The sequence below is a fragment of the Oryx dammah genome, unplaced genomic scaffold (assembly GCF_014754425.2).
Source record: "Oryx dammah isolate SB20612 unplaced genomic scaffold, SCBI_Odam_1.1 HiC_scaffold_13, whole genome shotgun sequence".
NCBI lineage: Eukaryota > Metazoa > Chordata > Mammalia > Artiodactyla > Bovidae > Oryx > Oryx dammah.
Window position 1 is genome coordinate 19,437,444 of NW_024070197.1, and position 26,743 is coordinate 19,464,186.

The following is a 26,743-nucleotide window of genomic DNA, read 5'->3' on the forward strand; positions in this document are numbered from 1 at the left end:
CCCCCCAGAGGGATTATGTCTCCTCAGACACCCACCAGGGTGGGGCCATGTCCCTTCAGACATCCCCCCAGGTGGGGCCCTGTCCCCTCAGATCCCTAGGCCCCTCTCTGCCTGTCCCTCAGTCCTGTTCCCTGACCAAGTTGGGGAGCATGTCTCGCTTTACCTCCTCACTCCTCGCTCCAGGTCAGTTGGTTCTGCAGGACTGAGGGAAAAGGAAAAGGCATCAGCTAAGGGCTGGGGTGCCCCCATCACATCTGACCCTTTTCCAGAGTCCTCTATCACTCTCATCCACCAGCAGTGGCCAGAGAAGCCCCCAAGGTAGCCCCATGGGCTGGGTGGTCACTCTGGCTTGCACCTGGAGGAGAAGGGACTGGACTGCCAGGGAAGTCCTATAATAGGTTTGATTTATATTGAAATAAAAGTATGCCATTGCCATATGAAGCCCATGGTTTCATAAATATTACTATTAATGTCAAGGTTAAGTTGAAAAGGGGGAAAGACAAAAAGAAAGATAGTTATTATATTTTATTTTATTAAATAAAATAAAAATACAAACGGTACCAGAGTATTTGTTCCTGGTCTGTCTCTACTAAAGGCAGCTCCATAGGGCAGGGAATTTTGTCTGTTTATTTTTTTGTCTCCATTTCTGCCCCTGGTGCTTAGAACAGTGCTTGACACATAATAGCTGCTCAATAAATATTAGTTAAATGAATGATTAGTAAAAGTTAAGAAAATCACACTCAGACATCTGAATTTGGGAAAATGATTAATTAACATACATAAAACTCTCAGCAGTGCCCAACACATAGGAAGTGCTCAAAAAATCATGAATATGCTTATTATTATAAAAATGATTATTATTTAAAGATGCAACACATAGGCATTCTGGCCAAATGCTTATATGCCCAAAGCTGATATGCCCTATCATCATCTTAGAATGAACTTCTGAGATATAAAAAAAAATCTGAAAATGTATTTAAAATGTATTGCTGTTATAATTTTATTATCCACAAAGGTCAAGGGCAACTCTTCTGAGCTGACACTTCAGATAATTTCTCCACTTTGTCAGCAGCCAGTGTTCAATTGCAGTCAATAAATGCCTATGGTAGTTCTAAAACATAGCCCTAAATTTTCTGACTAGCCTCCCATCATGAGGTGGGGGGTCTGTCTCTGTCTCCTCTCCTTGAATCTGAGCAAGTTTGTGATTACTTCAACCAACAGAGTAGAAAAGTGGTGAGGCTGGGCTATGAAAGGCAGCATTTGCTAATATGTTTACTATGGAGCCCTGAGCTATGTGAGCAGTCCACATGTCCTGAGGCAGCCACGCTGGGAGGAAGCCCAAGCCGCTTGGACAGACCAAATTGATGATTCCAGCTGAGCCCTGCCACTGAGCCATTCCAGCCCAGGCACCAGACTTGTGAGTAAAGCAGTCCCTTTTCACCAAGTCAGTCCACCCTTTAGGACAGTGGTCCTCAAACTTTTTGGCCCAGGGACTAGGGTCAGAGGGAAGCAGTTTGGGGATAATTCAAGCACATTACACTTATTGTGCACTTTATTTCTATTATTACTACACTGTGATATATAATGAAATAATTACACAGCTCACCATAACGTAGAATCAGTGGGAGCCCTGAGCTTGTTTTCCTGAAACTAGATGGTCCCATCTGAGGGCGATGGGAGACAGTGACGCCCCAAGTATGTGGCTTATGCCCAGTCTACTCCACGGTCTTGTTTGGTTGCAGGCACTGCAGAAAACCCTGCTTCACAAATATAGGATGTTGGAAACAGAAGCAGGCTTTTCAGTCTTTTGTGGTGATCCTGAGATACTCTGCTTTGACTTTAATCCAGAATATATGGAGATTTGAAGTCTTCAACTTACTTTTAAGGCCACTGTCATTTGCCATCTCAAATGCATCTCAAATGCAAGCTACAGGGGGGCGGTTGTAAACACAGATGATGCTTCACTCTCTTAGCCACTGCTCACCTCCCGCTGTGCCGCCCAGTTCCTAACAGGCCACGGACTGGTACTGGCACATGGCTGAGGGGTTGGGGACCCCTGCTTTAGGACTTCTAGCTGAAGACCTGGACATCATGAAGTAGAGTTGTCCCTGCTGTTACCCCTCTGACTTACTGAACCACAGAATCTGCATAATAAAATGGTTGCTATCTTACACCACAAAGTTTCGGATGGTTTGTTCTGCAGCCTAGAACTGGGACAGCTGCTCACTAAGTAACTGTAGGATTTAAATAGTATTACTTTTTCTGCGGAAACTAAAATCCATTCTCTCCTTACAGCCCTATTTGAACATTCAACAATAATTATTTCTGAATACAGAATTCATGGCCATCATAATCACTGTTAATTATGGTGGCAATTTACTTGCAGAAAAACCATGGTAGAAAAAAAAAATAACTGTATACTTCCCCTTCAATTTGACTGGGAGAATGCCAACTTATAAACCACATATGGAGCTTTCCATTCCAAGTTACATCCAGAAGGCTTTCTATATTTGAAAGTGAATACTCAGATATAAACACCATGAGTGCAAAGCCTTGCACGTATCCCTGAGGTGGTTACATAAATTGAGCCAAAGATAAGATGGGCCAAATATTTCTGGCTCGGAGATACACAGCAATGACATGGAAGAAAGAGTTTTGATATTTGATCTTTCCGAAGACCAAGATCCTGGCAGAGCTTCAAAGCAACCCTGGGATTGTTATTAATATTTTTCTAATATCTGCGTGACTCCTTGAGTGGGTGGCAAGGTTTAGTGAGAGCGGAAGGAGAAACTGAGGCTTACCTACCGCTGGCCAACAAAGGAGACTGCTGATGGCTGTTGAGTAAATCAATCTCCCCAACCTCTTCTCCCCTCCAAGAGCAATGATGCAGGCAAAACCCAGAATGACCTCCTGGTTAACAACTTCCCAGAGGAGATCTATAGGTTTTTAATGTCCAGACTTCCAACCAGATCCCCTAGAATCAGACTGCATCCCTCGAGCCTCCCAGGGTGGGAGTCCTATCCTGGGACTTCAGTCCCACCCAGAGCAAGGTCGTGTCTTCGGACCCCCCAGGACACAGCTCTATCTGCTCAGAATCCCCAAGGTAGACCATGTTCTCTCAGAGCTCCCAAACTTCACAAAACACATGTACAGTACATTTTTCAACTGACAATAATAAAGGAAAATTTATAGTCCCATCCCTGTAGTTCAAAACATTTTAAACAAGCAGTGTGTGAGTCAAGTCTTGAATTATATCTCCAATATGGTGGGTAGAACAGCGAGCACAGCCACACACAGATGTTTGGAAAACTGTGTGGAGATGTGGAGTCAGGGCATTCCTGATGGACAAAGCCATGGTGAGGATCACCAGATCCTAAGGGTCTGATCCAGGGAGAAATGCTTGGAGCATTTTCCAAGTAAATAGTCTGTACTCATTGGAAAAGACCCTGATGCTTGGAAAGATTGAGGGCAGAAGGAGAAGGGGGTGACAGGATGAGATGGTTGGGCGGCATCACTGACTCAATGGACAGGAGTTTGAGCAAATTCTGGGAGATGGTAAAGAACAGGGAAGCCTGGTGTGCTGCAGTCCATGGGGTCGCAGAGTCGGATATGACTGAGCGACTGAACAACAATGTTATTTGAAGGGACTTTTCTGTGTCTATTTGTGTTTTAGGAAATTGCTTGGGGAATTGTAGTTGGTGGGCAACACATTGAATTTTTATCATGGGAAACAGGCATCTGGTGGGTGTTTTCCTGCAGAGCGTCTGGTGTCCAGCAGCACCTGGTCAAGCCTAGCCAGGAAGCCCCACAGTTTAGAAGCAGTGGTGCCCCCTGGTGACCATCTGGGTCCTCCTGCAAGATCTGCCAATACTTTTGTACAGTGGTACCCAATCTTTCTGGCACCAGAGAACGGTTTTGTGGAAAATAATTCTTTCACACCTGGGATGGGGAAGCCGGTTTCAGGATGATTCCAGCGCATTGTGTACTTTAAGGAAATGGTGGGCTTCCCTGTGGCTCAGATGGTAAAGCATCTGCCTGCAGTGCGGGAGACCCGGGTTCGATCCCTGGGTTGGGAAGATCCCCTGGAGAAGGAAATGGCAACCCACTCCAGTACTCTTGCCTGGAAAATTCCATGGACTGAGAAGCCTGGTAGGCTACAGTCCATGGGGTCACAAAGAGTCGGACACGACTGAGCGACTTCACTTCACTTATTACTAGAATCAGTGGGAGCCCAGGGCTTGTTTTTCTGAACTCAGGCAGTGATGCGAGCAACGGGCAGCATCTGTAGACCCAGATGAAGCTCCACCCCGCCCAGTGTTCACCTCCTGCTGCAAGGCCTGGTTCCTAACAGGCCACGGACTGGTAATGGTCTGTGGCCTGGAGCGTTGGGACCCCTGCTCTAGGGAACAAAGTGGGTCCAAGGGGAAGCTGAAACCAACCTCCAGCCCAGATGAAGAGATGAGGGCGATGTCTCAGGCTGTGCTCACCGGGCCTGGCACACCTGCCTTCTATCCACGGGGTCCAGCTTTCTGTGGAGATTCACAGTAGATGTCTTTTTTTCTCACTGGGTATCTACAACCATTTTTCTTTTTTTGAAATAGCACCGGAGAAACCCTCATTCTCAGGTCATGTAGTTCTTCAGGGTCAAACCTCCTCCCCACCCCATGCACAGGTGCACAGTGATCTGATTAGGGATGAGCATATGGCCCAAATCTGTCCAGGGAGAGCCAGGCCTGGGGCTTGTTTGCTACAGCTGATGGGAAAGAAGCATTCTTTCTGTACTGAGGCTGTTAAGTGGTCCACAGCACATAAGCTTAAGAGTTTCGGTGGGTTGGGGGAGAACATCTCTCTCTCTAGTTGTAGAGGAGACTACTTGAAAATGAAGCTGACACAGAGAAAAGCAGATGTGAGAGAGGAAGCGAGGCACAGTCCTGAAAAATGTTTGAGCAGCTGGATCGAGAAGAGAAGCCAGAGACTCCAGTGCATTTTCAGTTAAGTGAACCAATTAAGATCTTTTCTGTTAAGCCAGTGGGAACTGGAGGATTACGCTCCCTGCCTTGATCTATGCCAGGCCCTAGTCGCTCTCTTCCGTGCGCCCAGAATGTCCTCATTTGCTGCTTACAGCTGCAAACTCAGAGACCACATTAATCAAAACCATCTTTATTATTTAAAGAGCATCCTGTCATCAGGAGCACAAGATGGGGGGAGTCCCAGATGGCAGAACAATATTTACATAGGGGGCAGGAGGGTGGTCCCAGGGCTGAGTGGGCCCGCCACTGTGGAGGACCTTGGAGGGAAGACTATCCTTGGACCTGTGGGCTGGGCCCAAGAAGAAAAATGTTCCATCCCTGGCCCAGGGTGAACCCCATCACGTGGGGCTGGGGCCCCTTAGATCAGCTCGGGCCCTGGAGGCGTGCACAGCGAGGAGAAGCCACAGGTCAGAGCTGGGTTACCATGCCGCTGGCTTCGGAGTGAGTCTGGGGAAAGACAACTAGGGGCTTCCCCCAACGTCCCACAAGTGCCCAACCCTCCCCAGGAGCCCCGTGAAAGCCATCCGTTCCCTAGGGTGACCCCAGCCCTACAGGTTTCCAGAAAAGCCTGCCTCCCTTTCCAGCTCATAGTCCCAAACCCTCCCCCCCTCTGGCTCCCATCTGGGCTCAAATTTCACCTTTATGGCCTGGAAGATCCACTCCCGGAAGTCACTGACTTTGGTGTAGACGCCTGGCTTCTGGGCCAGGGCACAGCCGGTGCCCCAGCTCACAATGCCACACAGCCGCCAACGTGGCGTCCGAGAGATGCTATCCTCACACACGAAGGGGCCACCACTGTCGCCCTGGTGGGGGTTGGAAGGCCTGGCTGGAGGCCAAGACGGCTGGCCGGGAGGCCCTCCTTGGAAGGCCAGGGGCTGTGGTCATAGAGCCCTCTGGCCCTGAGATAGGGAGCCCGACCGCCCAAGGCCCTATGTCTCCATCCCTGGGGAGGCCGGGGCCCCGGCTGCCTCACAGCATCTCTCACCTGGCAGGCATCAATGCCACCCTCAGGGTAGCCGGCACAGAACATCTTGGGCTTGATCTGGTTCCCGTAGAAGTCAGGGCCGTTGCAGACATCATTGCTGATTATGGGGACTCGGGCCTCCTGGAGCACCCCAGCCTGTTGGCCTGGGGGTGTGCGGGCAAGGCTGGCCGAAGCTGGGGGGCATGCACACCTCCTCCCCTCCCCTCCCACCTGGGCTGCTCAGTGTCCCTACACCCCCGGGTCCAAGAGGCACTGGCATCACCCAACTGCCCTTCCCCAGCCCAGCTCAGTCTTCCTAAGGCAGCTTCCCAGCAGAGGACAAGACTCACCGTAGTACTGTGTGTTGCCCCAGCCAGTCACCGTGCAGATCTTGCCATCCACCAGGGCCTGCCCGGCAGCCGGGAGACACACGGGCTGGATGTACTCTGTCCAAGAGACCACACCAGTCTGGGCCCCTGCCAGTCTGCCCCGCCCAGGACAAACCTCGCTCCAGCTGCCCCAGCCCACCCTTCCCTCTGTTCTTTCACAAACACCAGAACAGAAGTTGCCTCTTATAAACAACAAGGTCCCACTGTATAGTGCTGGGAACTATATTCAATACCCTGTGATAAAACATAATGGACAAGAATATGAAAAAGATATATATGTATGTGTGTGTGTAACTGAGTCACTTTACTGTATAGAGGAAATTAACACAACATTGTAAATCACTATACTCCAATATGGGGCTTCCCCAGTGGCTCAGCGGTAAAGAATCCACCTGTAATGCAGGAGACATGGGTTTGACCCCTAAGTTGGGGAGATCCCCTGGAGGAGGGCATGGCAACCCATTCCAGTATTCTTGTCTGGACAGAAAAGCCTGGCAGCTACAGTCCATGGGGTCGCAAAGAGTTGAACACGACTGAAGTGACTTAGCATAGCATAGCATCCTTCAGTACATTTTTAAAAATAAAAGAAGTTGCCTTCTGTTGAGAACTCACTATGTACTCGCATCTTTCTGGGTGAATTCCCTTAATATCCCATCAGTTCAGAGAGGTAGGGGCTATTATTACCCCCACTTAAAGAGGGGGAAATAAAACCATGTCACTTGTCCAAAGCCTTAGATTGAGTCAATGACAGAACCAAAATTTGAACCCAGGTTGGCCCAATTTCTAAGCCTGTGTTCTTAACCATGGCCCATGGGGCTGCCCCCTACCTAGAGAGTGACTTTGAAAATTTTTAATTTATTTTTTCAATTTTTTGGCCACCGTGGCATGTGGGATCTTCGTTTCCAGAACAGGGATCGAATCTGTGCCCCCCTGCATTGAAAGGGCCTCTCATTTAGCTACTGGACCACCAGGGAAGTCCCTTCTGTAAGAAATTTTACAAGGCACTATCTTGAGATATTGGACTTCCACCTGTCAAAAAATCATCATAATAAACACACCAGTCTATCCTGTCCACAGTAAGAATGGCATCCCTGAGACATGACATCCTTGTGCAGTGCACAGCCCATGCAACTGGTCTTGGTAGCCCTGTTAGCAAGCCTTGCTGGTGACTGCACCTGCCTGAGCTCAGAGCTCTCAGGTGAAAAATGGGAAGAATAATCATTCCCCCCCCTTCCCCGAGACATGTATCGTGAGAAATTGGTGAAGTGTTGAATAGCATGCCTGGCTAACGGGAAATGCTCATGTAACTAGCAATAGTCATAAACAACAACAGCAATGATTATTAGTGTTAACTGAATGCAGGCATTGCTCTAAGCTCTTTGACTCAGATTAACCCTTTACAGCATTTCAATAACCTTCAGGAGTCATTTAACAGATGAGGGAAACTGAGGTTTGGAGAGGTGAAGCCACATACCCAAGACCGCAGAGCTGCTGAGTATCTGACCCCAAAGCCCACACCACTCCCCTCAGTCCCATGTCCAAATACAGGCCGCTCACATGTATTGTTCCCTTAAATGGAGAACTAGTATCATGGACCATTCAAAAGAAAATAACCATTACAAATAAGAATAAGGCAGACTTCCCTGGTGACCAGTGGCTAAGACTCTGAGCTCCCAACACAGGGGACCCGGGGTTCAATCCCTGGTCAAGGAACTAGATCTCACAAGCTGCAACTAAAGATTCCCCATGCCACCACTAAGACCCAGTGCAGCCAAATAAATACACAATTTTTTAATTATAAAAAACAAAGACAATAATGAAAACTACAAAATAGTACTGACTTTCCTGGCAGCTCAGCCAGGGGCTTATAGGCACAGATTCCAGAGCCACACAAGTTGGGCTCCAACCGTTGCCATTTTCCAGTAGTGGGAACGTGGGGTATTATGTATCTTCTCTATGTTGGGGATTTTCCTCTTGTAAAAAAAAACAACAAAACACAGGATCATAAGAGAACCCACCCTCCCCAGGCTGCTGCAACAATGAAATCAGGGCATGCTGGGGACAAGCTGAGGCCGGTGGCTGCCCACAGGAGGCACGTGCAAGCGCTGGAGTTCATCCTATCATCACCATTATTGTATTCTTTCATTATTATTTTTTAAGATGTTTTAAAATCTTATTTATTTATTTAAGGCTGTGCTGACTCTTTGTTGCTGTGAGGGCTTTTCACTGTTTGTTGCGAACTGTAGTGGGGCTGGTTCTGGTGCATGGGCTTCTCATTGCAGTGACTTCTCTTGTTGCGGAATAGAGGCCTACAGCGATCAGGCTTCAGTAGTTGTGGTACCTGGGCTTAGTTGCTCTGAATCAGGGACTGAACCTACGTCTCCTTCATTGGCAGGCAGATACTTAACCAACGAACCATCAGGGAAGCCCAAGATTTTTTAATTTTTTTAATATGGACCATTTTTAAACTCTTTATTGAATTTGCTACAAAATTGCTTCTGTTTTATGTGTGTGTGTTTTGCGGCAGAGAGAGCATGTGGGTCTTAGCTCCCAACCAGGGATCAAACCTACACCTGCTGCATTGGAAGGTACAGTCCTAACCACTGGACTGCCAGGGAAGTCCCTCTTTATCATTATCATCATCATACTGGTGCCTGCTGAAGGTTCATCATCAGTGCTATGATAACTTTCTTATCGTCAACATTATTATTATTACTATTACTACCACTCGGTGGCCTTCTGATAGCTGAAGCCCACAGCCTGCTCTAAATTCAAAAGGCATGTGTAGACGAGGTATGAAAGACACACTGACACCCAGGTGAGTCTTTCTCATTGACAGCAAGGAAATGCTCTGGAGAACTACAAAGGGAATAAATAACTCCTGACTTTCTGATTCATTCATACACTTTTTTTTTTCATTTCTTTCTTTTATTTTGGTAATAGCTTTTTTGGAGATATAATTCCCGTACCACACAATTCACCCACTTAAAGTACACAAGTCAATGGGTTTTAGACAGGTTTTAGATTCAGGGACTAGCCTGCCTGGCAGTAGCAAGGTACCACCACCACCACAATCGATTTCAGAACATTTTCATCACCACCTTTACCTCTGACCTCCCAACATTTCTGTGCCACCCCCACGCCCGGGGAACCACTAATGTACTTTCTATCTCTGCAGGTTTACCTATTCTGGACATTTCGTAGAAATGGAATCATATAGAACGTGGCTGTTTGGGCCTGACTTCTTTCTGAGCACAATGCTGTCCAGGGTCATCCATTGTGTACCATGGATCACTTCATTCCTTTCTAACCTAATATGATTCCATTGTATGGATCAAGCACGCTCTTTGTTTATCCACATGTCAGATGGTAGACATCTGGTGGTTTCCATCTTTTGGCTACTGTAAATAACGCTGCTATGAACACCCGTGCTCTAGTCTTTGTGTAGCTATGTATCTTCTTTTCTTTTGGGGACGTACCTAGGAGTGGAGTTGGGGGGCCAAATGGTAATACTCACACATGGTTTTCCAAAGTGGCTGCATTAATTGCCCCTACCTAATGAATGCACAGTGAGTGCCCCTGGAGATCACTACCCTCATCACCATGAATTCCATGCCCCAGCCCCTCCTCTGTCCTCCTGGGCCCTGGAGTCCCCAGGCCCAGACGTACCTGTGAGGGGCAGGGTGCCGGAGAGGTGGACCAGGGCGATGTCGTTGCTATTCTCCTCGCTGTTGGGGTCTCGAAAGGGGAGATAGCCCCCATGGTAGATGACAGCCTGCACCCCCAGTTGCACGCCATGGGGTGAAGTCTGGGCCACAGCACCAGCAAACACTCGCCATCGTGACAGGACCCGGTTCCGCCTACCGGGGAAAGGAGGGGAGGGTGGCCACCTGTCTGGGCACAGCCTCCCCCAGCTCACCGCTGCCCAGCCTCTCCCGTCAGTGCCCTGGGGGACACGCACTCAGGGAAGCAGTGGGCAGCTGTCAGCACCCAGTCCCTGGAGAGCACGGACCCCCCGCAGAGATGCGCTCCATCATAGCGAAGACTGACTTGCCACGGCCACCTGCCCAGGCTGGTGTCCTGGCCGCCCACAATGCGGTCGACGGGCAGTTTCCGGTGGCCACAGTCTGTGGGGAGAGGGGCAGTCAGGGGCCGGCGGGAGGCCTGGACGCCGTGCCCTGGGGTCTGAGAGGTCATGCCCCTCTCTGGGGAGTGAGTGGTCACCATCTTAACCTCAGGGGTCTGAGGAACATCGCTCTGATCAAGGGGGAAGGGGTCTGTCTGAGGAGACACAGGAGACACAGCCCCATCTGTGGGGGTCTAGGGGGACATGGCCTTACTTTGGGGTCTGAGGGGACATGGACCCCCCACCCTGAAGGAGCCTGAGAGGACACAGCTCCATCCTTGGAGGATCTAAGAGGATAAGGCCTATCTGGGGGTATCTGATGGGCCATGGCCCTGCCATGCTAGGGGCAGGGAGTCTCAGAAGAGGGCTCTGAGTTTTGGGGTCTCACCTTGGCAGCTGGTAGCCAGGAAACGGCCTCTGGGACAGTCGCTGTGGGAGGGACCGGGATGACACAGAGACGAAAAAAGAGGCCAATTAGGACGGAGGGAAGGCACCCGGGGGAGCGTGGGTACCCAGGGGTGGTGGGGCCCGCGGCGTGCGCCCCACCTGCCCGCCGCCCTCCTCACCACACGGAGAGGACCTCGAGCAGCCTCCGGGCATGCGGCAGCCTCCCCTCGTCCACGCAGAAGAAGCCCGACGTGCCATTGGCGCCCGCCGTCCGCACGTCCAGCTCCGAGAAGTCCAACGCCCTGGGCAGGGCAGCGGTCAGAGCTGCGCCCCCCGCCCTCCCAGCCCCCCACGAGGCGCACCCCGGGTACCTGAGGAAGCCCATCTCCTCGCAGCTGAGCCCCGCCACCCTGGCGTTGGAGCGCGAGGAGCAAAGCAGGCGCCACGTGCCCTCCGTCTGGTCGAACACCGTGAGCCGAGCATCCGCCGGGCCGACCTGCACTGCAGGGCAACAGGAGGACCGCCTGGGTCGCCTTCCCGCCCGAGCCCTCCCGGCCTCTTCTCTGACTGTGTCAGTCTAGTCCTGAGTCCTGGCAGGCCCGATCGGAGCACTCTGGGCTCCGCACATCTGTGACTGCCTCTGGAAGGGCTCAGGACTCAAGCTGGACCAAAGATTGGGGGTCCTAAGACTCTGGCTGCATCGCCATGGGGAAAACGGGCAAGGTGGGGGAGGGGGCGATCCTCTTGCCACCGGGATTCCTAAACTGGTTGCCCAAGAGCTGGAAGCTAGATTTGTCAAGGTCCATCTTTGCCTGCTGGAGGGGGGATGGGGGGCAGCAGTGATAAACCAATGTAAAGGAAAGCCATGAGATTCTGATAACATTTTTATAGCTCCTTAATGGAATCACGCTTAAAGAACCTCCAGAATCGTTACTTGAGTTAATAATTTCCCTGTTTATTTAGCCAGTTTCTTGGTTTTCCCTTTTCTCTTTTACAGCTTGAAGATCGTTGACCAATATATCACATTGCCAAAATATCTAAATAGATTTCCTATAATCTTAAAAAAGAGTTATCTTTTTTCTGCAGGACTTGCCAGAGCCTTGAGTACATACTAAGTTGCAGGATAATTATTCAAGCAGAGGATGCAGTATTCATTCATTCATTCATTCAACAAGTGTTAACTAGACACATACTCCATGCCCGGTCCTATGTGGGGTGATGCTGGGGGACATAAAAATGACCAAGACATCTCTGGGCTGTACCCTCACCAAGCACAAAGTCCATCCATAGGGGAGACGGACAGCAATAATAAAAAAAAAAATCACCCAATCAAACACAGCTTCACCAACTGTGACAAGAGGCAGATACACAGCAAGGCTGCAGAGTGCTTATGGGGGATTCTTCCTGCCTGCTTAATGCACTGAAAAGTGATGCTCCCCTCAGCCCCTTCCAGCCTGCTCCTCACACATGGCCAGAGGACCCTTGCCACACCTAAGCCAGGTCACAGCCCTTAGGTGTGCTTTAGCAAACACTCAGTCTGTGCCAGGCTCTATTTCGAGCAATGAACAAATCAGACAAAACCCCCAGCTGTGGGGAGCTCAAAGGCCAATGGGTCAGTTGGATAACAAACAGGATAGAGAAGTAAAATAGATGCTGAGTCACAAAAAAAGGGGCTTTGGAGACAAGTCGAACTTGACAGAGAGGCAGGGGAGTGCTGACATGGGGAGAGACAGGAGGCTGTACTTTCCTCTAGGTGGGCAGGGAAGGCTGCACTGAGAAGGTGGTATGCAAGCAGAGATCTGAAGGAGGTGAGAAGACAGGTGAGGGAACAGAGAACTTGGCCAAGAGAATTGCAAGTGCAAAGATCCCAAGGTGGGGGCGGGGTTGTTGTAGGAACAACAAGGGGTCTGGGCAGAGTGAGCGAGGGGAGGGGGAGCCGGAGACAAGACTAGACTGACTTTGACTTTTACCAGGAGGGAGAAGGCAATGGCAACCTACTCCAGTACTCTTGCCTGGCAAATCCCATGGATGGAGGAGCCTGGTGGGCTGCAGTCCATGGGGTCGCTAGGAGTCGGACACGACTGAGTGACTTCACTTTCACTTTCATGCATTGGAGAAGGAAATGGCAACCCACTCCAGTGTTCTTGCCTGGAGAATCCCAGGGATGGGGGAGCCTGGTGGGCTGCCGTCTATGGGGTCACACAGAGTCCGACACGACTGAAGTAACTTAGCAGCAGCAGCAGCAGGAGTGACGGCTGAGCCAGGAGGTCCTTGATCTGACTCAGGGGTTCACAGGCACCCTCTGGCTGTGTGTAGGGAGCAGACTGTAGGGGGCAGGATGGGACCAGGGAGACCAAGAAGGAGGCTGTGTGATGGTTCAGGAGGGAGAGGATGGAGGCGGGGCCAGGGTGGGGGCAGTGGAGGATTCTGCATAAAATTTGTGGGTGGAGCCCACAGGGTCAGCTACGATTGGATGTGGGTGGAAGGAAAAGAGGGATCAAAGGCAATTCCAAGGTGTTTGGTCTGAGCCACTAGAAGGATGAGCTGCCATTGACTGAGATGGGCAAGGTGGGAAGGAGTAGGTTTGGGGAAAGATCAGTTGTGAACCCCTTTTCTCTGGAGCCTCCTGAATGGCTGGTGTTCTGAGAGCACATTCTGGGACAGTGAGTCTGGTCCAAACTCAACTTTGCATCCTTGGAGGAAGAACTTGATGAGGCCACACCCAAGCTGAGCAGTCTTCCCACAGCCCCACAGATCTGGACAAGGGGAGGCAGAACTTCCGGGGAGAACCCTGTCCTGCTGAGGACAGAGAAAGGCAAAGAGAAGATTTGCATTCAGGCCTGAGTGACTCCAAACCCCAAGCTTTTAATGTTGCCTGTGACTGCAGTCATGAAACTAAAATATACTTGCTCCTTGGAAGAAAAGCTATAAGAAACCTAGACAGCATATTAAAAAGCAGAGACATCATTTTGCCAACAAAGGTCCATATAGTCAAAGCTATGGTTTTTCCAGTAGTCATGTATGGATGTGAGAGTTGGACCATAAAGAAGGCCAAGTACCAAAGAACTGATGCTTTCAAACTGTGGTGCCAGAGAAGACTCTTGAGTGTCCCTTGGAGGTTAAAGAGATCAAACCAATCAATCCTAAAGGAAATCAACCCTGAAAAAATCAACCCTGAATATTCATTGGAAGGAAGGACTGATGCTAAAGCTCCAATACTTTGGCTGCCTGATGCAAAGAGCTGACTCATTGGAAAAGACCCTGATGCTAGGAAAGATTGAGGGCTGGAGGAGAAGGGGACGACAGAGGATGAGATAGTTGGATGGCATCACTGACTCAATGGACATGAGTTTGAGCAAAATCCAGGAGTTGGTGAAGGACAGGGAAGCCTGGCATGCTGCAGTCCATGGGATCACAAAGAGTGAGACACGACTGAGCAGCTGAACAGCCCGTCAAGCAACTTTCCTCCTAAGGGTTAAACAAAAAAGGCACAGTAATAACACTGGTGAAGGAGTGGGTGGGACAAACTGAGAGAGTAGCCCTGAAACATATACATTACTATATACAAAATCAATAGCTAGTGGGAAGTGACTGTGTAACAAGGAGCTCAACCTGGTGCTCTGTGATGACCTAGAGGTGTGGGATGGGGTAGGGAGTGGGAGGGAGATTCAAGAGGGAGAGGATATATAGCTGATTCATGTTCTTATACAGCAGAAACCAAGATAACATTGTAAAGCAATTATCCTCCAATTTAAAAATGAATTTTAAAAATAGTAACACTGACTACATTTCCTGGGGATGAGCTGACCCCATGCTATGTGTCATATCTGGGGGGTTCTATCCCACAATCATCCTGGGAGGGAGAGACCATCTCTATGCCCATCTTACAGATGAGAAAACTGAGCCTTAGAGAGGACATACTTGCCCCTGAGAATATAGCTAAGAACTGGCAAAGTCAGGATTTGAATCCAGACCTGCCTACCTGCATACTCCCTGCTCCTTCTGTGGCTCTCATACAGACCCTTATCAGCCCCTTTTCCCCAAATATACTCATGCAGGCCTGTACTGGAGAAGGCAATGGCACCCCACTCCAGTACTCTTGCCTGGAAAATCCCATGGGCAGAGAAGCCTAGTTAGGCTGCAGTCTATGGGGTCGCTAAGAGTCAGACACAACTGAGGGACTTCACTTTCCCTTTTCACTTTCATGCATTGGAGAAGGAAATGGTAACCCACTCCAGTGTTCTTGCCTGGAGAATCCCAGGGACGGGGGAGCCTGGTGGGTGCCGTCTATTGGGTCACACAGAGTCGGACACGACTGAAGTGACTTAGCAGCAGCAGCAGGCCTGTACTAGGAGCTTCCTGGTTAACTGGCCTTAATCATGGCTTCCTATTCTGGGATGGGGCCCAGAATATCTGGTACCTCCACTGGGTACCACCCCTTGAGTTCTCAGACCAAGATTTGGGGTTCGAAACACCAGCTGGGGATGGGAGTGAATTCTTATTTTTAAATGACTTCTCAATGCTCCAGAGATTGTGATTTCCAGACAGTGTGAGGTTTTAGGAAAGAAATTATCATTTTATGGATGTATTTGGAGGGAGGAGCGGAAGGAGGAGGAGGAGGGAGAGAGGAAGGAATATCAAATGCCCTCTCCAAGTATTTTTAAAGCTATATTCTGTGCCACTGTTTCTCACTTTTAAACTCTTTATTCTTGTTTGTGTTATTTTAAGCCATGCAGAAAGTACGTTCTGGGTCACCTGGTTTGGTTTGCTTATCAAATTGTCTGATATATTTAGAGGTGTGAAAAATCCCAGAAAAGTGAGGTGGGGATATCATTTCTGGGTTGTTTCTGTTTGTTCATTTTGTAATTTCCCAGCGTTTTTGAAAAACCCAAGTGTAATGGGAGGGCACAGTGCTGGCGATGGCCAGAGTCAGGTCTGAATTATGGCCTCATTACTTTCCAGCTAAAGCCCAGGACAAGTTAGTTCACCTCTGAGATTTGTCCTCATGCTTATTCATTAAACAAAGGTTTCCTAAGCACCTTCTATGCCCCAGACACTGTCTAGAGCGGTAAACAAAATGCCCCTGCCCTTCTGAAATTCACCAGGAGTAAATCATGAGTCATGTGAGGAGGGTCATAGAGGGGGTGGTGGGGGGCAGAGGGTATGGAGCCTGGGAGCAGAAAAGTCTAGCTTGGGAAAGTTAAAGCCTAAAGCCTGAGACACAGAAGTCCATGTTAACCAAGTTGGCTGAAAGTCAAGCATTGCACGGATCATCACCTCCACTAATTCTCACCAATTTCCGGATAAGGATGCTGAGAATCAGCGAGGGCAGGCCAGGTGGGAGCCTCAGCTCAGCCATGATGGTACAGGACCCAGAAACCTGCCTCTGGGTGTGAGCATAAAGAGGAGGTGAGCAAAGACTGTGGTGCTAGGAGGGTCCTTTGAGAGTGAGAGAGCAGCCTGTGGGCTGGGGCCTGAGGAGTGCTGGGAGCAAGCGTGAGGTGAGGGTGGGGTCCGAGGGGCCTTGGAGCCCACCAAGGTTGGGATTTTAGCCCAGCAGCAGTAGCGAGTAATAGAGGCGCATCTGGTAGGTGCGTGACCCCTCTGCCCTGCCATTTATTCAGTGTGCAAGTCAGTACAAGTCACGGGGCCTCAGTTTCCCGCATGTGCAAAATGGGAGTGATGATAAATGGCCCCAACTTCACCGGGGTCTTGTGCAAAGGCTGCAGCCAGGGCCTGGCATACATTAGCCATCAAGATGGCAACTCACTGGGCTGTTTCTTGAGAAACAATAGAGTATAGTAGGTCTACACAAGCTCTGGATCCCGGCTGTCTGAGTTCCGATCCCTGGGGCAAGTCACTTGGTCTCTCCACACCTCATTTCCCCATATTAAAATGGGCCGTGGGAAGGATTTAGTGAATTAATACTTGCAAAGCCCTGAGGCCTATGCCTGGCACAGGTAAATCCTCTGCAAGTGTCAACTGTGGTGGTTGACCTTGATGGCCTTCCTGTCCAGATGTTCATTTCTGCTCTGAATGTGAGCGGAGTCCTCTATGGAACTAGATGGGCCTCGCGGGAGTGAAAAATTCATCCCATCACCCAACTTCCCCTTTCTTCCTGCTGCCCTGGGCCACTGAATGGCAGCCTGGGGTTAACATTTAGAAAGATCCATTCACTCATTCATTCCACAATTAGTTTCTATATCTATTCGTTTTTCCACCTATGGAAAAACTCAAACGAACTTCTTGGCCACCCTGGTATTCCCGTGACCATTCCTGCCTCCACATCTCTTCCAATCAAGCCTAAGTGCTATTCCTGGCGCCATCACGTGCCCACGGTGTGTCCTCTCCAGTCCTCACTTTCTACATCTGTAAAATGGGAATAACAACAGTAGCTACCACCAAGAAGCGACAGAAAAAGGTTGGCTGAATTCATACAGCACTTCTACCTCTCAAACATGTATTGACCATGTTTCACAATAAGAAACTCATGTTTACTTTATGATGTAGCCCCGAACTTCCGTTTCCTGGGGTGAACTATGGCATTACTCCAAGCCTCAGTTTCCCCATCTGTAAAATGGAGGGAATAACAGTCCCACCTTCATAAAACCCAAAGGAAAGATTAACAGAACTTTTTCTTACGGAAAGAGATGCACTCTGATTTTTTTAATCAAATCTGTTTCATACTTTTTAAAATGTGGTTTTCAACTCACTGATTTCATGATGCACTTAATGGATAACATGTTTAGAGTCTGAAGAACATTGGATTAGACCAGCCACGCGGGTACATAAGCACCACCAGCATTCCTGCAGGCATTCGGGCATTCATTTAAAAAATCCTTTCACTGAGTTCCCACCAGGTGCGAGTTTCCTCCAGGGCTCCCTCAGAGGGTCTCAGCCCGCTCTACTCACCTGGATACAGCGGCTCCTGATCACTCCTGAGGAGAACAGTCACTGTGGAGAAGGCAGAAGTGAGGGCAGGCAGGCTGGGGGCGGGCAGGGGAGGGTAGAGGTGCAGGGGTCTGCCCACTCTCACCGATGGCCCAGGATGCTGCCCCGATGCCTGTCAGGAGCAGGACGGTCCCCACAGTGAGAGCGGCCAGCTTGGGTCCGGAGCAGCATGGCACAGTCCGGCCACCTGCAACAGACACCATGCTGGGGCCACTGCCAGGCCTGTCCTCATCGTGGCAAGAGGCCCGCTCTGCCCTGCCCCCCGGGGTTAACTTAGCACGTCTGAGCCTGCCCTGCCCTGGGTCCAGTTTCTTGGGGCGTGCAGTTGGCAGGCCTGTCCCTCCCCTGCGGGGAGGGTGCCCAGCCCCCCAGGGCTTCCAGCTGGGAAGGGGTGTGGCTGGGACAGTTGCCACCCTCCCTGCCCACACTCCTGGCACTGAAGGGACGTCTCCTTCCCAATGACGCTGCGCTCTGTATCTCCTTCTTGGACATCTCACTTCTGCTAACTTTCCCAGAGTTGCCTGGAGCCTCTTGGGGGCTGTGACCCCAGACCTTTGCCCTCTTGGCAGCTCTCTTCCCTCCTGTTTGGCATTTCCTCACTGCCTCATTTCTCTCTGCTGTTCCAGATCCTCTGTCCCTGGGAACCCCCCAAAACCAGACCTCTCCTGAAGGACCCAGCTCCAACATCAAATTGACCCCAGAGGCTGAGAACCTACATTTGGAAATTTGTCAGCCTCACTTAAAAATATTGGCCTTGGGAATTCCCTGGTGGTCCAGTGGTTAGGACTCCATGCTTTCACTGCTGAGGGCGCAGGGTTGATCCCTGGTCGGGGAACTAACATCCCGCAAACCGCGAGGCCCAGCCAAATTAAAAAATACATATATAGGCCTTTCCCACTGCTATATATGGGACCTTGGGCAGGTACTATCACCTTTTTAAGCCTCAACTTCCTCATCTATTTAATGGGCATCCACCTAGCACTCACCTCTAAAAATATTATTTGAAGGTTCTTTCAAATAATTAGGAGCCGTACTCTTGTCAGATGCCTTCTGTGCCAAGCACTGCTCTGAATGTGTTATTCCGTCCTTGTCTCAGTTATGATTCCTATTTTTCAGACAGGGGAAACCGAGGCTCACAGAAGTGGAGCCACCTGCCCAAGGTGACTCAGCCAGGAAGAGGTAGTACTGGTGTGGCACTGGGATCCAGGAGTATAACCACTAAGCCTTGCCACCCTCTCTGTGCTATAGTAGCTGGCGTAGAGCAGGTTCTCAATAAATGCCTTTTTTCTTTTTCATTTTTATTGGTCAATAAATGTTTTTAAATCATTATAGCTGTGTGGTCTTGGACAACTCCCTTCACCTCTCTGGGCCTCAGTTTTTTCATCAGTAAAATGGGGGTTTATTCACTCCTGGTCCTATGGAGCATCCACTGTGTACCTGGCACCATTCTAGGCTCTGGGGACACATCTCTAAACAAGACAGCTGAGATGCTCTCACAGAGCTCACATTCTCATGTGTGTAAAGCGAGGAGAAACCAAAACAAGCAAACAAGTATATGAACTTGATCATGTTCAGAACATGGCCAAGTTTATAAAGAAAATGGGGGAGGGTGGTGGGAGGGGGGTTCAGGGTTGGGAACTCACATACACCTGTGGTGGATTCATGTCAATGTATGGCAAAACCAATACAGTATTGTAAAGTAAAAAAAATAAAATTTAAATTAAAAAAATCAATTAAAAAATTTAAAAAAGAAAAAAAGAAAATGATACAGGTTGGGGGCAGCAGGTTCTTCTGTGGGGTATTCAAGAAGGGGCTTTTGAGCTGAGACCTGAGGGCTGAGGCCAGCCAAGCAAAGAGCTCTCATGAAAGGGCACAGTGGGCAGAGAAGAGCACAGGCCAGGGCCTTGAGGCCAGAACAAGCATGGTGGGTGAGAGGGCAAGAGAGGCCACTGATGTGGCCAGAATGGCATGAACTTGGGGAAGGCATTGGGGCCAAGGCTGGGGCCAGCTGGGGAGGCCTGGCAGTCTGAGGAGAAGAGGAATTTTATTCCCAGTGCAACAGGGACCCTGGGGCTGAAAAGCCAATCCTTTGGCTAGGGATGGGGGAACCAAAGAGAAAAGTCAGCTGAAAGCCTTTGCTGGGCCTGGCGTGCACCCGACTGCCCCTGGCATCTGCAGGACCTTCCAGTTCTGCCATTTGGGTCATGGCAGTATGGCTGATAGGCACAGGGCCAGGCCAGCACCCAGAAAGGAGTGGGGAGCGGTCCAGGACCTTCCTGCAATGGCTATTGTCTGAGTGTCTTAAAAATTTGAGAACCCAGTCATTCTTGTCCAGGCACGCCTCCCTCCAGAGGCCCCGGCGTGCCAGCCCAGCCCAGCTGCGGCTGGCTGACCCTTCCCTGTCTCCCTGAGGGGGCCTCTCAGGCCCCGTCTCCACCTTGCTGCTGCCGCAGCTTAGTCACTTCAGTTGTGTCTGACTCTGTGTGATCCTGTGAACTGTAGCCCTCCAGGCTCCTCTGTCCATGGGATTCTCCAGGCAAGAACACTGGAGTGGTTTGACATTCCTTTCTCCAGGGGATCTTCCCAACCCAGGGATTGAACCCAGGTCTCCTGCACTGCAGGCAGATTCTTAACCACTAAGCCACCAGGGAGGACCCCGTCCTCACCTTGGTCCCCAACCATATTCCTGGTTTCAGTGGGAGATCTTGACTCCCGAAGCCATCAGGCTGGTCCCGGGTCCTTTGTTTTCAGACATGCCTGCAGAGCTTTGGGCCACTCAGAGCCCAGGCTAGAGGCCCTGGCATGACTGCCGGGGCAGGAAGCACAGCTACCTTGTGTCGCTTAAGGTGAGAGGAGAAACTTGTTCCAGGCCCTGTGATTCAGGAGACTTCAGACAACCCCCAAACAGTGCCTCTGGTGGGACAGGAAGCATCCTCACCCAGGTTCTTCAGAGAGGCATCCTGGCTGCATATCTTTGCCAAGGCAGGAAGTGTCCTCACTGCACAAGAGGCAGCATGCTGGTGTGATTCCTCGGGGCAATAGAGCCTGGTAAGCCGGGACCCCCGAGCGTCCCCCTGAGGCTCCGCTCCCTGTTCCTTCAGGGGCGCTAGGCTGCCCTCGTCTCCTCACAAGGCAGTTCCACTGCCTCCACCATTTGGCTGCAAAACCCTCCCAAGTGATGTCCTTGGTTCAGTGATGTCTCTGAAACTCGACTCAAACAGCTCCATGTCTATCCTCATGTACCCAACTCCAACTTCCCGAACAAAATTCTCTCCCCGTCTGATTTCTGGGACACCACCCTTGTCTGATTTGCTTACTACTCCTCAATCTCCTGACCCTCCACATGCTCTCTGAAATCTGGGGTTCACAGGGCGGCCCCGGCCTTCTTCCCCTCATGCCTCCCCGCTCCACCCCCACAGACTGTGTTTTCTGTCCCCAGCTCTGGACTCTGCTTAGTCCTAGGTCGGGGGTCCTGCAGCCTCTTAGATGCCTCCCCCTGGAATCACCACACTCCATCACACCTCCCAGACTCCATACTGGCCTCCACGTCTCCTTAAGTCCCCAGGTCCCATCTCAGAGGTCCTCATCCGCAGGTCTGTCCCTGTGTGCAGGACACCTCCCTCTTCCCACGGCTCAGGCCTCCTGAGTGTCTCCTGCCCACTTTCTCCTTCCCTGCCCCCACCCCCTCCAACCCCTGGGCTCAGTCTCTCCTTCTGGTCCAGCCTCCACATGGAAACCTGGGGGGTCTTCCCAAACAGCAAGGCCAACCTGTCCCTAGAACCCTCCATGGCTCCCCAGTGCCTCTCAGGACAGAGTCTAAGACCCTCAGCCCAAGGTGCCAGGCCCTCTAGGATGTAAGCACAGCTATCAGAGATTTGGGGGTTGAACATGTTTTCCCCAATTCCCAGATAGCCATAAGGGTCCTTACCAGACAATTGATAGAGCTTCCAAAAAGCAACCAAAATGACAGGACTTATACAAGGTTAAAAAAAAAAAAAAAAAGAAGAAAGAAAGAAACAGCTCCATCTTGTGGAGAGAGCCGGCACTGCCCAGGCAGGGGCCGGCTTCATACGAGACTCCTAACAAAACTTGGTCCAGCCTGCGTGTCTCATCACCCGCCCAGCTCCATTTCCAACTTTACCTCCAGAAATCCCGAATCAGCTACATGCCACCATACACCTGGCAGACTGTCACCCCCAGCTGTTTGCCTTGCTCTTCTGTCTGCCTGGCACACCTACTTACTCCTGCCTCATTCTGAGTGTCAATTCAGATATCACCTCCTCTGATTCGGAGTACCCAGGGAGCACCAAGAACCTCACCTCGGGCGCACTTCACCAGCAGAATGGTAACACAAATGTTAGCATAACTGCAGCTCTCAGAAGACACACCGACCCTAGGCCTGTCCTAACCCCATCCTGGCAGTATGTGTGTCAGTGACAAGTTCTTCAGTCGTGGCCCTATGGACTTCAGTCCGCCAGGCTTCTCTGCCCATAGGATTCTCCAGGCAAGAATACTGGAGAGGGTTGCCATGCCCTTCTCCAGGGGATCTTCCCCACCCAGGGATCAAATCCGCGTCTCTAAGTCTCCTGCATTGGCAGGTGTTACCACTAGCGCCACCTAGGGAGCCCAACCCCATCTTGCAGTTTCCTGAAATCCTTCAGTTCAGTTCAGTCGCTCAGTCGTGTCCGACTCTTTGCGACCCCATGAATCGCAGCACGCCAGGCCTCCCTGTCTATCACCAACTCCCGGAGTTCACTCAGACTCATGTCCATCGAGTCAGTGACGCCATCCAGCCATCTCATCCTCTGTCATTATCACCACCTCGATGTACAGATGAGGAAAGGAAGCCCAGAGAGGTTCAGCCACCCACACCAGGTAACCCAGCAAGTAAGTCCAGGTTTGCCATGACGGTAGGACACCCCTCCAAGACTAGGACACACTCCACTTTGTTTCTCTGGTTCATTCATCCATAGGCCCCAGGCCTGGTGAGTCCCTTCAGTGGGCTCCAGGAAGGAAGGTTTCCAAAGGTGCAAGGCTCTGCCACCCACCTGCTCAACAAGGGTTCAGTGCTGTCTCCCAGGCCACTGGGAGCCTGGTGGCTCAGATGGTAAAGAATCTACCCGCAATGCGGGAAACCCAGGTTCAATCCCTGCATTGGGAAGATCCTCTGAAGAAGGGAATGGCTATCCACTCCAGTATTCTTCCCTGGAAAATTCCATGGACAGAGGAGCCTGGTGGGCTACAGTCCCTGGGATTGCAAAGAGTCAGACACAGCTAGCACTTCACAGCTGGATGGTTTGGGCTCTGATTTTCTAGCTATGCTGAGACGCAAGGAGGCCAGCGATCCATACCCATCATTTCAGCCAGCACACTCAGTGCTCCCTGCCTATCATGCATTTAAATCCTCACACCATCCTATAGGGTGGACATTAGTACTGCTTTTTTTTTTTTTAACAGAGGAAGAAATGAGGCCCAGAGAGGGTGAGCCGCTTGCCCAGGGCCTCACAGCTACAGAGTGATACTGCCTGGGACAGAGACCAACTAGCCTGGTTCCAGGAAGAAGAGAGAGAGTCAGCCCCAGCTGGGGAGGGCAGAAAGAAAGAGTCGCCCCTAACTGGTCTCCTCCAGCTGGCACTCAAGTGTGGAGGAGGTTAAGAGGGAGTCAGGGTGTCTGGAGCCCCTGCCAGGGGATTCCATAACCCCTCGAGTGTCCGTCAAACCGGAGGTGTGGTTTCTCCCCACCATCCCTAGGGTGGTTTCTCTGTTGTTTCTCCTCTCTTCATCCATCCAGACCGGGTCCAAAGTCCTCCCTCTGCTCTGCCCACAGAGTGAGGAGGTGGGAGGAACGTCTGGTATCGGTGGGGGTCTTGGGCCCCAGGTCTCTAAATCGGCCGACCTCTGCCATGACAGCTCTGGGGCACCCCACAGCTGGGGTACCCCACGTGTTTTATGCACTAAGCCCCACGCTGGTGCCTTGTGCGTGTTCTATGCTCCCAACAACCTCACGTAGGTTGGTAGGTAGTTGGCATTAGAACCCATGCTTGACCCAGGGGGAAATGAAGCCCAGAGGAAGGACGACACTTCGCCAGATTGCATAGTAAAAATCAGTGGCAGAGGAAGGTTCGAAGGCAGCCTGGTGGGGCTTCCCTGTTGGCTCAGTGGTAAAGAGTCTGCCTGTCAACTCAGGAGACTTGGATTCCATGTGAGGATCCCACATACCGTACAGCAACCAAGCCCGTGTACCAGAACTATGGAGCCTGTGCCCTAGAGCCCGGGAAGCGCAATTAATGAGCCCATGTGTCCCAACTACTGAAGCCTGAGCCCCCGAGAGCCCATGCTCTGCAACAAGAGAAGCCGCCGCAACGAGAAGCCCTCGCACCACAACTAGAGAAAAGCCTGCATGCAGCAACGAAGACCCAGCACAGTCAAAAATAAATAAATGAATAAATAAATAAAATTATATATATATTTTAAAGGCAGGCCTGTGCATTCCATTCCAGAGTCTATGTCCTGAACGGTGATAGCTAGTTTCCCAGCCTTGACCCCAAGTAAAGGACAGGTCCAGAGGTAGCTGAGAAATCACTGGAGGGGTGAGGGGAAACTGAGGCAGGGAGCCAGGAAGGTCATGGGGTGGCCGGGAGGCAAGTGGTGTTGCAGCCCCACAGAGAATTTGGTTAATAGTTAATTAGGTGGAGGAGGCTTCAGAAGGGGGTTGGGGTGGGCCCACGAGGGGGTGCCAGAGAGAGGGGGCTCCAAGGGAGCAGAGGGTTGGGAAGACAGCACAGAGGGAGGGGAGGGGCACCAGGCAGAGCTCAGGTCTCAGGGACAGGGGGACTCACCCTCCTTCTCCGCCATGTCACAGCCTCTAGTTAATAATTCCCCGGCTGACCTCCGGGGCCGGGGCGGGACCTGTGGAGAGATGAACGAGGGGGAGGCAGGGCCTGGGGGAGCCCAGCCCGGCCCGTGCCCCCAGTCCCAGGCGCCCATCCAGGGAGGCTGAGGGACTGGGCCCTGGCCAGAGCACGCCGTGATCACGGACACAGACTGGGCTGGGTTCAAGGATGGGGTCAGTGTGTGACCAACAGCTAGGGGGATGATGGGATTTATAGCGCCGGGGGACCCTGGGCCTGGGCCGGGGTGGAGAAGGGACTGGGGGGTCTGAATTCCCGGGTCTGAGGAAGGCGAGCTGGTGGCCTCAACTCTCAGGTCCTGGGGAAAGAGAGGTTTGGGGACCAGGACTGCTTCTTATGAGGGAGGGGCAGCACAGCGGCTGGACTCCTGGGTTGGAGGGAGGAGGAGACCGGGACCCGATCTTGGGAGTCTGATGAAGCGGGGGCTAGAACTCTGAGGTCCTTGGAGAGAAGTCCGACTGGCCCCTCTCGGAGCACCTCTAATGGGAAGTGGGCATTAGGGTGAGTAGGGGTGAGGGGACCCATGTCCTGGGGATGGGAACCTGAGGACCCTGGTCCTTACCCTGGGGTCCGGCAGGTGGGGGCGGAGCTGAGAGATGGTGCCGGTTTAGGGTCAGTCTCCAGGCCTGGGCAGGAGCATGGTGGCCCCGCAGCTGCAGTGGGCCCCGGAGGCAGAGGCAGCGGCAGCCAGCGCGAGGGGCCTGCTAGGCCTAGCTGCCTCACCTGAGGAGGAGGGGGCGGGGGAAGGGGCGGGGAGGGGCCGGGCCAAGGGATTGGCAGCGCTGGAGGCCACCTGGCTGGTGGGACAGGGTTTGCAAGGGGCTGGACCGGGGCGCCCAGCAACCTGCCTCCAGCCTGGACAGGCCCCAGGTGTGCCGGTGCAAGGGTATGTGGAGTTGGGACAGATCTGGCCTGAGGGCCCAGAGTCTGGGGAGACAGGCCAGGCTGGGGAATCTTCCAGGAAGGGCCCCCAGGAGGGAAGTATAAAGTGGAGAGGCACAGATGGAGGGTTGTCCCAGCTGTCCCAAGGCAGCCCTGCCCCTGTGTCTTCTCTGCCCCTGCGTCTCCTCTGCCCCCTGCCCAGACCCCTGCCCACAGCTGCCCCTGACATTTCCTGCACCCGTTGTCCAGCTCCTGAATAAGGCATTCCCAGCTCCAGACTGGGCCTCAGCCCAGCCTTGGCCCCGGACTCCTCCTGCACCTCAACTCCTGCCCCAGCTTCTGCCCCTTCCAGTGTCCCTGGTCCCGATTCCAGCCCCCACCTTTATTCACCCTCCCCCCAGCCCCCTCCCCCCAGCTGCTTTCCTACAAGTCACGGGGGCTGGTTTGCTTTGGCAGCCTCTCTGCCGCCTGCAGCGATGACCTCTGGAGCTGGGAAGTCCTAGACAAGGGGGATGGGGACTTGGCCCGGAAAAGGCAGCACAGAGTGCTGAGGCCCAGGCCAAGCGGCCGGAAGTGTCCACAGGCAGATACACACTGTCCTGCCAGCAGCCCAGGAATCATCAACGTCAGACCCCAGGGCCGGATAAACACCCAGACACATAGGGTCCACTACCTGTGGACAGCCACCACCCAGACTCAGTCAGGCCACAGCTGCTCACCCCAGACAGGCCGCCCCTATGCCATCAGACACAGCCATTGGCCCAATGCACCTGTGCACTCAAAGCCACAGCCTCACCTGGGAGACAGGCTGGTGCAGGGTCCCCAGTCCCTCCCCCTCCATTCATTGCCCTCTTTCTCCTTCCCTAATCACCTCCCACCTCCACTACCAGTCCGCTTCCACTGCTCCAGTCTGGCTCCCTTGAAACTCCTGGTCTCCGCTGAGCTAATGACTCCCTGAACCCCAACACTAATCAAGTATCAAGTGGCTGCACCCGCTGAGACTTCAGGCAGGTGCCAAGCCTGAGATGCAGCTCTCGTCTGTCATTCCTCATCCTTCCCCCACCGAACGTGTGCACAGAGGCCCTGTCACCAGGCCAGGAGGC

At 51.8% G+C, this 26,743-nt stretch overlaps 1 protein-coding gene across 3 annotated transcripts; it reads right to left on the reverse strand.

The window, feature by feature from the left end:
* Positions 1–5,144: 5,144 nt before the first annotated feature.
* HPN (hepsin) lies at positions 5,145–25,449 on the reverse strand. Of its 3 annotated transcripts, XM_040253014.1 has the most exons (13): positions 25,321–25,447; positions 24,687–24,756; positions 17,933–18,034; positions 17,809–17,850; positions 11,268–11,397; positions 11,076–11,198; positions 10,898–10,938; positions 10,345–10,510; positions 10,053–10,243; positions 6,345–6,440; positions 6,016–6,158; positions 5,669–5,833; positions 5,145–5,477 (listed from the first exon to the last, which is right to left on the reverse strand). In XM_040253014.1, the coding sequence occupies exons 2-13, from the start codon at positions 24,700–24,702 to the stop codon at positions 5,439–5,441; spliced, it is 1,254 nt and encodes a 417-aa protein (XP_040108948.1). In that variant the 5' UTR covers positions 24,703–24,756; positions 25,321–25,447; the 3' UTR covers positions 5,145–5,438. The 3 variants fall into 3 exon arrangements, with proteins under 3 accessions (XP_040108948.1, XP_040108947.1, XP_040108949.1); XM_040253013.1 differs by having other exon boundaries at positions 5,145–5,833; positions 25,321–25,449; XM_040253015.1 differs by having other exon boundaries at positions 11,076–11,392.
* Between the last annotated feature and the right edge of the window lie 1,294 nt (positions 25,450–26,743).